This window comes from Haliotis asinina, chromosome 9 (assembly GCF_037392515.1).
Source record: "Haliotis asinina isolate JCU_RB_2024 chromosome 9, JCU_Hal_asi_v2, whole genome shotgun sequence".
In the NCBI taxonomy this organism is placed as follows: Eukaryota; Metazoa; Mollusca; class Gastropoda; order Lepetellida; family Haliotidae; genus Haliotis; species Haliotis asinina.
The window spans coordinates 21,744,138-21,760,132 of record NC_090288.1 but is presented as its reverse complement, the minus strand read 5'-3'; the positions used below and the strand labels follow the sequence as shown (position 1 = coordinate 21,760,132).

At 39.1% G+C, this 15,995-nt stretch overlaps 1 protein-coding gene across 1 annotated transcript; it reads right to left on the bottom strand.

Annotated features, from left to right (window-relative positions):
* Window positions 1–978: 978 nt before the first annotated feature.
* On the bottom strand, window positions 979–15,494 carry LOC137295923 (small ribosomal subunit protein uS15). The gene is made up of 6 exons (XM_067827501.1): window positions 15,404–15,494; window positions 11,206–11,254; window positions 7,638–7,716; window positions 5,887–6,056; window positions 2,505–2,605; window positions 979–1,062 (listed from the first exon to the last, which is right to left on the bottom strand). The coding sequence occupies exons 1-6, from the start codon at window positions 15,424–15,426 to the stop codon at window positions 1,029–1,031; spliced, it is 456 nt and encodes a 151-aa protein (XP_067683602.1). The 5' UTR covers window positions 15,427–15,494; the 3' UTR covers window positions 979–1,028.
* Window positions 15,495–15,995: the final 501 nt, after the last annotated feature.

Here is a 15,995-nt window from a genome sequence, read left to right as displayed (position 1 = left end):
TAGTTCAGTCATTCAAAGATTTATGGAAGCTGTCAACGTTTACTCGTGAGATCAGATTTTTGTTCAAAGCAGCAGGTAGTGTGAATGTGAAGGTCAGTGATCAAATAAAGTTACACAAACTGAATGCGATGAACAGAAAGGTAAAGGAATGACCTATAAGCTGAATTATATTTTTTGAAAGAGAAAACCTTAAGGTATGACAGAACTGCCCCTTCAAATGGTCATGTTTTCTATCAAGTTTTTACCTTTGTGAGTATCTCAGTAGAATTTTCTAAAATCTGTTTCATCAGAGATTTCATGCAAATTTGAAATACATGACAATAAAAACAAAAACATACAATGGCAAAAGTCAATATTCATATTATCATATATTGTTGTCCAGTGATTAGAATCCCCGGTAATCCCAGCTATGTGATGGCAGCTTCTATGATATCCACGTATGACCAAACAAGCCGTGTGTGTGACTTATCAGTGGTGTCAGAGTTCAGTGATTAGAATCCCCGGTAATCCCAGCTATGTGATGGCAGCTTCTATGATATCCATGTATGACCAAACAAGCCTTGTGTGTGACTTATCAATGGTGTCAGAGTTCCATTGAGTTCTCTCAGTGTAGTTACTGGGACCCTGTTGTAGGCTGGAGTCGCCATTACAAGGTTGCTGGGTACCAAACTAACGCAGAATTATACGTCCATGCAACTTGGAACATTTTCCATTAAGGGTCCCTCATGGGCATATTTTTGTCCAAGTCGCATCTACTCTTTCCCATACTGCCAACTGCTGAAGCACTACAATTGCTTTGAGAACTGGAGGCCCTGTTCCACAATCTCAATAGTACGACAAAGCCTGTTTGCAAGTATGGGCACTACGATCATCTTTGCACTTACACTGTTTTGTGGAACAAGGTCCTGAGCTCAAGAAGTTCATCACTTGTCAGACAAGTAACAAAACACTTAATAAATAAAACAAGTGAATACAATCGCCCTTGCAAGACTTTATTTCTTCAGCTTTACATCTTCTATATTCACTCCTTAAGCAACAAGGGCTGAGGCAGTGGAGGATTCACTGGAAGAAAACAAGAAACATTAATTTGTGGATGACCACAGACCTGGGCAATGTTTCTAGATTTGTCAGGTAAAGTTAATGTTACAGATATGTTACTTGTTGTGCTAGTTTACATGCTGTAATAGTTTTAATAAACTTGGGTTACGATGTCCGGCAGTTGATTACTGGATATACTGCAATGACTTGTTAGGGGATTCATGTTCTACCTATACACTATATCGACTCCTTGCTAGAAGCTTCATGCAATACCGATATGCTCTGTATACTGATATGCTACATCGACTCCTTGCTAGAAGCTTCATGCAATACCGACATGCTCTGTATACTGATATGCTACATCGACTCCTTGCTAGAAGCTTCATGCAATACTGATATGCTCTGTATACTGATATGCTACATCGACTCCTTGCTAGAAGCTTCATGCAATACCGACATGCTCTGTATACCGATATGCTACATCGACTCCTTGCTAGAAGCTTCATGCAATACCGACATGCTCTGTATACTGATATGCTACATTGTCTCACGGTTAAGGCCTTCATGCTATACTGATATGCTACATCAACTCATGTCTAACGGATTCATGCAATACCGATATGCTACATTGTCTCATGGGTAGGGGCTTCATGCAATACCGATATGCTACATTGTCTCATGGGTAGGGGCTTCATGCAATACCGATATGCTCTGTATACTGATATGCTACATCGACTCATTGCTAGAAGCTTCATGCAATACCGATATGCTCTGTATACCGACATGCTACATCGACTCATTGCTAGAAGCTTCATGCAATACCGACATGCGCTGTATACTGATATGCTACATTGTCTCACGGTTAAGGCCTTCATGCTATACTGATATGCTACATTGTCTCACGGTTAAGGCCTTCATGCTATACTGATATGCTACATCAACTCATGTCTAACGGATTCATGCAATACCGATATGCTACATTGTCTCATGGGTAGGGGCTTCATGCAATACCGATATGCTACATTGTCTCATGGGTAGGGGCTTCATGCAATACCGATATGCTACATTGTCTCATGGGTAGGGGCTTCATGCAATACCGATATGCTACATTGTCTCATGGGTAGGGGCTTCATGCAATACCGATATGCTATATTGTCTCACGATTAAGAGTCATGCAATACTGATATGCTACATTGTCTCCTAGTCAGTTGAGTCATGCAATACCGATACGCTACAGTGTCTCATTGTTAGGGGCTTCATGCAATACTGATATACTGCACAGACATTACTGATATACTGCACAGACATTACTGATATACTGCAGAGACATTACTGATATACTGCAGAGACATTACTGATATACTGCACAGACATTACTGATATACTGCACAGACGCAAATATTGTGATGTTAATCCAAGGAATGTTTAACAAATCCCAATTCACTGCCACATAAGGAGCTACTTACTACTTCCAGTTTGGAGGAAGGACCTTCTTAGACTTGTAGTATCGTGCCAGTCGATGGATACGACTCTCAATCAAGATCAGACGGAACTTGGCATCACGGTCCTGAAAGTAAATTCAGATAATGGAAGACTCAGTCTAGGGTAGCTGACTGGGTCAGAAAAAATGCCACTGACACCCCTGATAGGGGTCTGGATAATGTGATTTACCCTGTTCAATACTAGTGAACCAGAAGCTAAGACACCCATGTTCCCCGACACTGATGTGACTGATGATGCCTACATTTGTCAATGTCAGCTTGAAAAACAGAATTACTGCTATGTGCAACTTAAATGATGTACTCATACTAATAATACAGATCAAAGTTATTTTCTGAACATTGTTTTCAATATTAACCTCAGTGTTTCCGTTTACCGGTAATTACCAGTATTTCACTGATAAAATATGCCCTGTACTGGTAATCTCAAATGCTGTCAGTTCAGTGTACCGGCCAAAATCATATGCAGTTAGCTGGTTATCAAACTAGCGGTGGTAATCATACATCAAAACGCATTAAGTAATAAAATCATCTGACTTTTTGGCCTTGTCACCACAGTGAAATATGATAATGGAAATCCCTCTGATCAATATACAGAAGTCACCAAAGTAACCATGACATGCCAATGTTCCATGACTCTGATTGGCTGACAAAGCTATTCACAGAGATACAAGTGGTTACAACTGCCCTTCAAAGCACATGTCAAATGGCAACTCAAAAGCAGATGACACTGTCATCCTTTTCGGTAGGGGTCTTTTCGGAAAGTTCTTTCACAGAAACGTAAGGTTAACGAAAGTGAGGAGGCAACTGGTGACATAAGCCATAACAATGATGGCAAAAACGATTCAACCTGTCACAGTGATTAAAAAAAAGTCCGCTTGTTTCGTACCAAAAACTATCTGACAGGGAGACGTCAAATGTTTAGCAAAATATGTGAAGCAGCTGGTAAATTGAATGGATTTACTCATGGCTGCATTAATTTATAAAAACTGGCTTTGAAAGACAGCTGTGACAGTAATAGTCATGATGAGGCGGTTTATTCTATCAGGTTCAAGTTATAGTGCAGTACCATTGAAATTGTACACAGTACTCTGTACCAGTGGTCTGAAAACTTAGTGGAAACACTGCTTAAATATGGTTATAAACATGTAAACTTGCACATTCCAAATGTCAAGATTTGGCACAGAGGAAGTGACCTACTTGGGTTTGTTGGACTCAGTAGATGAGTGTAATGAATAATACTGTGATACAAGTCAACCAATGACTGGACAGCAATGTAGACTGTCCTGGAGTATGAAAGTTTTCAGACATAAACAAAGGGTTCAGGTGTAAACGTTATTCTGGAAGCACTTCATACTTAAACATGGAACACTGTGAATGCATACTGAAAGGCTGTGATCTGGGACAAAGTTTAGAGGCACATTTTTGTACATTTTACATAGTGTCCAGACATGCAAATCTTTTTAATGCATACATTGTTTTGATGTGACCATGGTCAGTCCAGTATGTCAGCCTGTAATGTCTAGGGACTTGCAACATTTTATCAGGGATGCAGTGTTGAAGAAGTTATGGCACCAGGGTACTTGATGAGGTTGGGAGGGACAATGTGAACAAGTGTTTGCAACTAGCATTGCAATGCCCACCACCACTAAACAAGAATGAATGAAACTTATTTACTAGTTTTTACCTTTTGGTCACATAAAAGATCAAAATTTGTGAGATGTTATATCTAGCCATATCTTGTAAGATATTTCTGAAATACAGCAGATCACATCCACTATAAATATTACAGTGCGTTAGGGCTGTGATTGGTCCAAAATTTCTACCAATGTACCCCACCCACTATTAGCCCCAGGGATAGGGTCATGGGGTAACTAATGGGGTTAGGGCATGAATTAGGACCAAGGGTAGCTGATAGGGTTAGGGCGTGAATTAGACCAAGGGTAGCTGATGGGGCCAGGGTGTGAATATGGGTCAAGGACAGCCAATGGGATTAAGATGTGATTTGAATTAGAACCAAGTACAGCTGATCAGGATGGTCAGGTCAGCATGTGAATAAAAACCAAAGGCAGGTGAAGCGGCTAGGTTGTGATCACGGACACCTGATGGGGCTAGGATGCAAATAAAGCCCAAGAATAAATGAAGGGGTAGGTTGTGAATTAGGATCAAGGATACCTGATGGGGCTAGGGTGCAAATAAATACCAAGGATAAGTGAAGGGGTAGGTTGTGAATTAGGTGAGTGAGTGAGTGAGTTTGGTTTTACGCTGCTTTTAGCAATATTCCAGCGATATCACGGCAGGAGACACCAGAAATGGGCCTCACACATTGTACCCATGTAGGGAATCGAACCCAGGTCTTCGGCGTGACGAGGTAACGCTTTAACCAATAGGCTACCCCACTGCCCAAGTGAATTAGGATCAAGGATGGCTGATGGGCCAAGACGTGGGGTTATGGCCTAAGTAAGCTTTTGCTTTTCAGAACTATTGTCATGATTTCAGGTATAGACAAACCTGTAAACAAGATAATTTACCCCTAGAAATGTACATGAATTCTGCAGCGCTCACACAGGCACACCTCACATTTCATTGTAGAGATACTCCCTTCTGATTAGTTAAAATTTCATTCATGGGAGATAACTGTGCACTGTTGTGAAAACACTGATGTCAAAATGAGTAGTTTTAATGACGGGGTCTCACTCATAACAATGCTAGTAAATGATCCATGTATGTGAACAAGCGAGTTTAGCTTTATGAATCAGACAATCAAATGATCAACAGGATGAGCATTGATCTGTCCAAATGGCAACAAATGACATGTGTCAACAGTGTCAGGGAGCCTGACCACCTAATCCTCTCAACTGCCCCTGTCATCTTTTATGGCGTACATAGGTTGATGAAGGCCTGTTCTATTCTGGACCTTCATGGGTCTCATAAGAACTGGATTGCAATATGGATGAAGAGCCAAATAAATCCTTAATATTTAAAGAGGGAAATGCTTACCGTGCAAGAACTTGCACACCATATGCCCCACAGTCAGGTGGTTGCCATGTGGCATTGCTACTGATACACCCATATGCAGATGTGTCTGCAATATGGTATGTATCAGCCCAGTGGTTGGCAGGAGACAACTGTAGCGATATATCCGCATGTAGCTGTTTCTAGAATACGGTCTATATCAGCCTGGTGTTTGCCAGGAGACACTTCCACCAATATATCCGTATGTAGCTGTTTCTAGAATACGGTATGTATCAGCCCGATGGTTGGCAGGAGACACTTCTACCGATATATCCGTATGTAGGTGTTTCTAGAATACGGTATATATCAGCCTGGTGGTTGCCAGGAGACCCACCTTCCTATTCCTCTCAAGATGTTTGCGGATGTTTACAGCTTTCTTGATCAAGTGGTACAGGTCTTCTGGGATGTCAGGGGCAAGACCCTTGGCCTTCAGGATACGTAGGATCTTGTTACCAGTTACAAATCGAACCTGAGCTACACCATGCGAGTCTCGGAGGATAACACCTGCAACAGACATTGATTAGTAAGTGGTGACTGACAACATCTTGGAACCTTACTTCTGGGGGATAACACCCAGGAATCATGGGGGCTACCCTGGTACGATTGTCATGTCAGATAACTCCACTGTACCATTTGACTGGAGATAACATTTGCAGTATCAAGAAAAGGTATCTCAGAATTTATGTTAATTCTCCTACGGGAGCACAAACTGAAGGTCTCAACTGACAAACAGTATCTACGACAGAATCAGGCTAAAATAATCTCGAGTTCTAAGGTGTTAATTTTTTTCTTCTTTGGTCAGGGCAGGGCAGGGCAGGACTTTTATGGTTTTTTTTGTTAAAATCTCACACAGAGACCACTTTTATAAAGACACAGTTCCCACTGGCATGGCAGACGTTCCCTGACTTTTTCCTGATAAGTAAAGGTTTTCCCCTGACCCATTTATGTGAAAAACTGGTCCCTTCCTCCCCTTCAGTAAGTCCTAAATACTTTTCAGATATTTCCTTCACATGCCCTTTAAGGTATTTCCTTCACACATATCATATATACCTACAATTCTTGTTATTTTATTAGATTAACCATAAAATAGACACTTCTGACAAAGAATCTTTTCCTTGATTCTCCTGCCACAATGTAACAGAACACAATGAAATGTATATTCTAAGTCAATGTCAATAATATATTATCTGAAAACTTTGTACTATATATTAAAAGGCTTTTGACAAAGAGCATAAATGTCAAAGTAATGATTTCATTCAAAGCTAGGAATACATTTCTTCATTATGACAAAAAATGTAATTATCAAAGGCTTATTTAGAAAAAAAATATGCAAATATTATATATTCACCACAGCCATGACAGCTAGATCATCAACACTATAAAACCACTATAAACTTGATAAATTTTAACCACAAATATACATATCAAATTGTTGATAGGTTAATGAATGAACCCTAAGCCCTTATGCTTCATTGGAGAATATGTCCATTCTGTGACAGAGCTGTAGAAGTTCAAATTCATTCTGCTTTAGTTTGCCCACATTAAGCTGATTAATGAAAATGATATATCCAAGATTATCTGCTGAACTGAGTCTAGGATTATGCCTCACTCAGCAATATACTAGCAATAAAATTATGGCAGATTTTCTGTTGAAATATCCTTTTTTGCCTTGATCTTTCTATCCTCTAAAAATGAAATTGTAAAATATAATCTAGAGCTTTATGTATAAGATGCTGTTATTCTTAGAAGCAAAGTCTTATTTCACTGCAACTTATTTTGAAAAACGTCTGTTGCATGTGCTGTATATATATACTTGTATTGCTTGTATATGGGCCAGAGACCTCAAGTACAATAAACAATTTTTACTTCCACAACTACCATAACTGATTAGCAACATTCGGAGTCATATTTTTCTATGACCATAACACTAAATTTACCCTGACTTTTCAAAACATATGAAAATACAGACTCTCAGATATAACCTAAAACTCCTTGACTTTCTCTCTGATCTGTGGGAGCCTGAAAGAGCCAATGCAGGCAGGTGGATTTGTGGATCTGCCTTGTCAGTGTCTGCGAGACACTTACCAATCTGTGAAGGGGTCAGGCCCTTCTTGGCTAGCTTGTAGATCTGTTCCTGAACATCCTCTGATGTCAGCTTGAGCCACTGAAATTACAAGATATATATTCAGGTGAACAATGTACCTAGAACATTATTTGCACATTAATAGGTTCTCTTTGACTACATAGACAGTGTGATTGCACAAGGGACTACAACAGAGTGCAAAACAGTTTCCATATCTTGCAATGCCAGTCAGGCTAGCTATGCCTGAAAGTTACCAGCCCACAAAATAATTCATTAGCCTGAAACATAAATGTAGGAACTATGCAAAATATTACAACAAATAGATGAGAATAAGATTTCATCATTAACCTGCTAATATGAACATTTTTATAAGGACATTATCTTGCATGATTTTAAAGTGTACAATAACTTAAGTTGCACATAATCACCACATGAAAAATCAGAAGTGAGAGATTTACTGGCCTGAAAGGATTTTTGCTAGTCACTAGCTAGCAGGCCAGTGGCTATTTAGTCACCTTTCAGGGCAAGTATGGGTTGCTGAAGACCTATACTACCCCATAACTTCATGGGTCAAATTCAATGATGACTTAGGACTGAGTGAGTTTAGTTTTACGCCGCTCTCAGCAATGTTCCAGCCATATGGCGGTGGTCTGTAATCGAGTCTGGACCAGACAATCCAGTGATCAACAACATAAGCATCGATCTGTGCAATTGGGAACCGATGACATGTGTCAACCAAGTCAGCGAGCCTGACCACCCGATCCCGTTAGTCGCCTCTTACGGCAAGCTGAGTCGCCTTTTATGGCAAGCATGGGTTGCTGAAGGCCTATTCTACCCCAGGACCTTCACGGGTCGATGACTTAGGAAGAGGTGGTAGAGATTATGACAGGTAATAGACCAAATCAACCCTATGAGAAACACCACTATTGCAAACAAAATTGTTTGTGTTCGATTATAAGCTAACATGATCAACTGCTTGGTCATTTTGTCATTGCTGTCAATCTTTGATGTCAATTAATCAGACCACAACCACAGGCTAGCGACCAGTTATTGTCGTTTGACAGTTACCACCAACACCTGGCTGTAGTGCTTGAGCAGACAGCTTGACTTGTACTTCCATAGTATTTCATACATTGACGCATCACATAAGCTATAGGCGTTGAGAGTTAAAAATCACAAAATATTTTTACACTGTAGACATTACAAATATGAATCCCCTCGGAAGTCTAGACCCAAACACGTCAAGGGGATGTCACATGACTATCAGAGAGCTGATATGAAATTTCATAAATGATGAGAATTGAATGAAAATCCCCCAAGCTGTGTTGTTGATCTATGACAGTTTAAGTGCAGATTTTAATTTGTCTAAACATACCAATAATGCAAACACTCAATCACTAAACTCTAAAGTTACCTATATTTCCATCTCCATTTTATGGAATTGACGGATACCATGTATCCCTAACCCTAACCCTAACCCTGGACTTGATACCATTTATCCCTAACCTCAACATTCACTATGATGGCAAGTTCTGTTTTAATGTATTTTTTGGTTTAGTTTTAATGAATGGGCTTCAAGCAAATCCACCATCAATTTACAAACATATCTTTTTTGCCACCATTTTAGATAAACTTCAGAACAATAGAACATGAAAACAGAAGGTTGCTTCTGTTGCAATGGTTGTGTATGACTATGACCAAAAGCTTAGAATAAGACACACTTAACTATGACCTAAACACGATTAGGTTGATTTTTCATCCTACACTGCAGTAAAAGATATATTCACTTTGGTCATACAGTCAAAATTGTCCAAAGTCACGTGGACAGCTAGAGTTAACTTGATCACCAGTAGGCATTTAGAACACTTCTGCTCCAAAACATTGTATCATCAAATAAAGGATACAATGATCAAAATTTTAGACACATAATTCTAACATTTAGGGACAACCCCCAAAATGGACACTAACAGAAGTCGCACTGGCCGACCTTGTTAGGCTGCTGACTGTGTGTACTTGCGATTAGCTGAATGACACCGAGTGCGGGTTCTAATCCTGAATTGGACTCAACACAAAAATGTACTAAAATTTGTACTTTACTAAGAAATTATAATCCAAAATATAACATGTTACATCAGCAGGGGCAGATAACTAATACCAAATTGGTTCATTATCTTCACTGTGCTGCATGTGCACTGACGGAAATAACAGTCACAACAACGACTGATTTAGTGACAGTAATTCATATTCCCAATTGATTAATCGCTATGGATTCCTAAACAATTGCAATGCATCGATAGTTCGATCTATCGTTACACCCCTAGAAGGGAGATGGGAAACGTAACAAGAATCATAAAAAAATGACATATCCCCCGGCCCCAACAAATTTGAAAGCACAAACCATCTATCAATTACTTGATGTTTTCTTGGATTAAATTTGAACAGTTTCCATGTAAGTCTTGAAAAATATAAATCCATATATTTATAAAAAACAAAAGCCACCACTTCAAGATCGGTCTCATATATCGGCCAAGACCTGTTGAAAGATATGAAATGGTTTTCGAGTTGTGCTCTGGAAACAAAGCCTTTCCCTCCAATTTGAGACTGAGTCAGAACTGTTTCAATGGAAATCAGGAAAAATAACAACAGTCATCAGATGATGACATATCTCCCCGGCCCCCACATGTCTGAAAGGACAAATCTCACAGTTACTCATTGTCTTTTCAGACTGAGTTTGAATTGTTTCCATGGAATTCATGAAAATTATAAATGCCATATATCTGTAATCAGCAAAGTCACAATTTCAAGATCTGTCTCATATATCTGCCAAGATCTGTTGAATGATATGAAATGGTTTTTGAGTTGTGCTCTGGGAACGAAGCCCATCCCTCCATTCTGAGACTAAGTCTAAAACGTTTCCATGGAAACTGAGAAAATAATACATCACAAGATCCTGTACATAGCTACAGGCACCACTATAGGTTCAGATTGACAAATCTACCAAGTTTTGCAGAAAAATATTGAATGGTTTTTGAGTTCTGCTCAGGAAACAAAATGATCAAGACAGACAAGGCGGCGACTATATCCCCCCCCCCGCATGACATGCCGGGGGCATAAAAATGCATATATCTGGGTGCTCGCCAAAACTACATGGAGGGCTTTCACAGAGGCACTACGTAGACAAAGGGCTTTCACAGAGGCACTACGTAGACAAAGGGCTTTCTCATTCTCAACACTACGTAGACAAAGGGCTTTCTCATTCTCAACACTACGTAGTGGGCTTTCAAAAGGAACTACGTAGACAGAACGGCAACACAGAGAGCTCTCCCAACTGACTACATACAGCTTTCTCGAGACTACATAGAGGGATGACATAGGCAGAGGTCACTCTGAAAGGACCTGGAGCAGACACCACAGGCCTAGGACTGTTGCTCTAGGAACTACCCGACATTCAGGCAGACAGATGGTGGAGGGACTACATCCAGGTATACACAAATATTTTCTAAAACACCTCTTGATGCTTATTTTGCTTGATGTCATACAAATCATGTAAGAATGCCAAGGAACACTTACAGTTGGCACAGAACGTCTGTATGGCAAAGCCGACTGGGAAATACCTTTTCTGAAACAGGAATTGATACAAACATACATCATACTGGAGACAAATATGTGTACAGTTTCAACTACCTCTCCGACTTGCATAGTGGGAAAAATCTGATGAGAGATTAGTGCAAAAATGAGCGATGTGATTCTTTCAAAGTCCAAAGCGACTTATTTGGAACAGACCATGGCTTTATGCAAATTATGTGATATTGTATTACAAAGGGCACTTTTGATATGCCCAACTGGGGTTAAAAAATCCCATCTTTCAACGCTCGGAACAAGACAGTTTTCATTTCGGTCAATCAAATAATGGTATATTACTTAACAAAGAGGCCTGCCCATACACCCATCCATTCTTACAAAGAATGATGAATATTCCCACCTTCCCTGGTGCAATACTAGTATTCCAACACTGAAATAGGTTCACTGATTGTTATTTTGATACTTGTTCCAGTTTATTTAATGAATATTTAGGGTGAATTATACATGCCAGTTTTGGCTTTTGATAAGGTTGGGAGGTACGGGCGGAACTTTTACTATTACTTGTCCATGGGTTACTAGATAATTTCCACTTATACTTTCAAATACTTAGTATTAAAGTAAACTTCATTTCATTTCATTTCTGCTCAAAATGTATCTATCAAATTTTGCAATGATAATAAAGTAGGGTTATCGTTCTTGGCTATTTATCCCTTTTTATTTAAATAGGGCAGTGAACATTACTGGCTAGCGATCAGTTATAGCCGAGTACCAATTATCGCCAACACCTGGCTGTAGCGCTTGCGCAAACAGTTTTACTTGTACATCCGTAGTATTTCACACACTGACACATTAAAAAAAAATGTTGGTTACAAGAGTTAAAATTAGTGTGAGTATTTCACATTGTAGTTGTTACAAATATGAATCCTTTGGATGACAAGACCCAAACATGTCGGGGTATGTCGCATGACTATTAGTGTGTTGACATGAAATTTCATAAATGAGAATTGAATGAAAATGATCCTGGTGGTATTGTGAATCCATGACTTGACAATTCAGTCCACAAAAAGAGCAGATTTTAAATTTGTCTGAACATTCCCATAATGCCAACAGTCAATCACTTGACTCTGAATGGACCCAAATTTCCATCTCCGTTATATGGACTCAACACCTTAATCTTTACGTTTTCCCCCCCGAGACAACAAACATTGCCAAAATTGCAAACAACTACACCAAATGCCAAGTTTGATAAGTTCAACCCTGCGGTGATATCTCCATATTCCCAACAGCTTATATCAGCATCCGTCAACATTCACAATGAGTGTGAGTTTTGTTTTTTTTAAACTTCTTTTTTTTGTTAAAAAACAAATTCCAATTATGAAATTTCTTCAATGAGTCAAGGTTTGAACCACAATTGGTTTATTACCAAGTTTATGTCAAATTAGGTGAATTACACAAAAACTTCAGAAATGGCGATAATTGGTCTTGTTAGTTGTATGGAAAGCACAATCTACACTACCGCGCTTCCTGTTGACCGCATTTCAGAGAAACACGATAGACAACTGTAAACAAGCAGAAAACATCTGTGAATAGCTGATTTATCATCAAGATAAATTTTATTTGATTCTGTTAAGAAATAATGGAGCATTAAAAACGCTTAAGAATGGCGATAACTGGTCGCTAGCTAGTAACATTAAAAGGGCACTGATGCGGAGCAATTTCCGTGGACTGGTGTAAACTTTTGTTATTGTTTTTCTCCCGTGAGTACCCGGATGATATCCCAGAATTCGTGACTGGTTCGAGACCTCTGCTGCGCAGTCCGTGAGCGCAATTGATAGTTTAATTATAGACAGATCAACTGAGGTGAAGTCATTTTTACTTCATTACAAATGTATTATGAAAACAAATGAAACACTTTGAAGGTTAATCATCTGCCAGTGGTAGAAATGGTAAAAAACTATTAGGACGGAAAAATAACGAAGCCAATGTACCTCTCTATATTTTGTCTCATAACCCTAGTTAGTCTATTGTCATACTTGTATGATTCTGAAAATTGATAAAAGAACACACGATCTGCTTATACTCATAGTAAATTTCTAACATAACAGCAACATTTATACATTGTATAGAATGCCAATGTGGATCCTATTTCACACACATACGCGATCTAGTGTGTTTTTTCTGTCATACAGATTCTGCTGAATGCTACAACAAATAGATTAAAACAAAATGCAAATAATGAATGTAAATCAGACTAATTTTATGGCAACGATGTCAGGCTACTACCTTGTTCAGGAATGTATCCATCAATATCCACGTAAAAGAAATCGTATTCCATTCATCTGCAGCTGGTAAATAATCCTGCTCTGTGTCGCGTGTCTTACAACTGTCTCATTTGCGAAAAAGTAACACATCGTTTCACGTCTTTCGTTGGTGAAAACCAGATAAACCTCTCATTGGTCTCCCAAGATAGCACACCTGGCAACTAATTGTATGATGTCCACTATTCTAAGTAATCTAGTTAACCAATAATGAGCAATCAATCAATCAACGCAAGGGTGGTTAATTCTTTGAAGGGAGGATATTGTTTTTGCACTTCCACTTTACGACAGGGTGTAGTCATCTACACACACTGCCTTTTGACAAATCCGCTAGAAGATAAAAGTAATTAATCAATCAGTGTGTTATCGGTTAATCCTTTGATCGATGTTTGTTTTTGTAACTCAGCTGATAAACCCTCTTGCATCACTTACTTGCACATATTACATAACATACAATACATTTGCCATTACAGACCTTAATTTATAATGTTGAGTATTTACTCCAGACAGGAGAAATGCCAAATGGGAACCTTTGTTGAGTAACCGAAGTGGTGTTACTACTAATTATACCTGTTGAAGATGTAATCTCTGTGTCGCATGCAGCCTGAAAACACTTATGAGCCGAAACTGTTTTGAGGATACCAAGAGAATTTCATTGCATAAGGAATACACACGGGCATTTGCTGTGTACTTGGGTAAATAGGTGAAATAAGGGTTTTTTACGTAAGAAAATTTTCAGATTTCTCTACCAAAGGCAAAGTCATCGTTTTTTGTTTACGAATTCAAATAAATCAACTGTGTGTTTTTATTATCATAGATAATAAACCATTGTAGCTACCGTAGCTACCAAAATGTACGTATGATATTTGCTATCACTGCTGAACCAACACTCAATACTACCTAAATATAAAGCTTTGCAATCTTCCGCACTGAAACAAATGGCTACGTGCCTGTAGACATCATATTTTCATGTAACATGATTAAATATTGAGGTTAAAAACACTGAAATAGGATCAAATTGGATCAGTAACTATACCATCCAAACATCCGAAAAGAACTACACAGCTGGGATATTTGGTTACAATCAGACAAGGAATACCATGGATATTTTTAAACAAATGGCATATGATGGGCATCCGGCCTCCCAACTGTTTCGCTGAAGAAATTCTGCTAATATGGACAGGAGCCCAGTTCCTTTGTCCGTCACGGTCGAAGGAGCGGGCGCTGACCAATTTGCGGTTTGGTTTCATAATTAGACCGTTGGCGAGAAGCATTATTCGCTCCGCATCAGTGCCCCTTTAAATACCATGTTGATTTATTCCTTCATAATTACATCATGATGTCATAAAATAGGGAAAGTGTTAAATTAGACAGGGCAAGTTAATTACTCAGATATCTACATTCACCTTCCCTATGACAAGTGGCTTTTAGTAAAAATGGACCCCCTGGCACAAAATATGACGCAGCTTCATTTGAATACACAGCAACCGACGTAAAATAAGTAAGTAACTTGAATACTGAAAGTATGAAGGATGTAGCTACTATGGGTTAATAATTGCGTGGATAAATGTGAAAGGAGAATAAAGATCAACCCCAATGAAAAAGCATGCCTTTAACTTACATATGATTTCTAAACAATGGGAAAATATAATGAGAGTCTGGGGCTTAGCACATGGAGCTTGATCCGTTGAGAACACGTGGTTGGAAGTAACCTGAAGTAATATCTTTATTTCAAACGTCTCATATAAACTAGCATATGAACTAATTTGTCCCAACAGGATACCGTTAACGATATGCTTAATCTAGACACACGTGTTGTGGAAACTGATCATGAAAACCACAAGTTCAGTGAAAATATGTTCCCATACCCTGGATTGTGCATACGACCCATGATGGCGGAATTGAGAAAGAGACCAATCAAGCAGTGCACACGTGCGCCCTCTATCGTCCAAGGGACATAATGCACGAAACTCGACACTTCCTCTCGAGCGGCGTTTCAAGCCGAAATGGTTTGCCTCGTTATGAACATAGACAACTATGTACCAACCCTTCGAAACAAAACAGTAAAGCATAAAGTGTCATTAGTCGTAAAATTACTGTCCAAATTAGGTATTAGTGTTAAAGTTAACGTTTAATTAGTGTTGCTTACATCATACATTACAGTCTGCATAACTTTTCGAACTAACATCTCTGTAATGTCACAAATGAATGTCTCCTTGGGCCGTCAGTGATGGGAAGAAATGCGACTTGAGCACTCAGGTGTCCAGCCCAGTTAATTGGGCCTGTTGCGAAGGCTTTTGGCACCGCGACAAATTGAAAAAAGTGGGAAAAGACTATCAGGTGCGTAAAAAGTGGGTCTAAAGGTATGATTCTCGCTAATGGCGCGAGATAGAGGTCCGGGGCTCAAATCCCGGACGAGCCCAACCTCTTGATGATCCAAGACGACTATTTTCCTTTCAT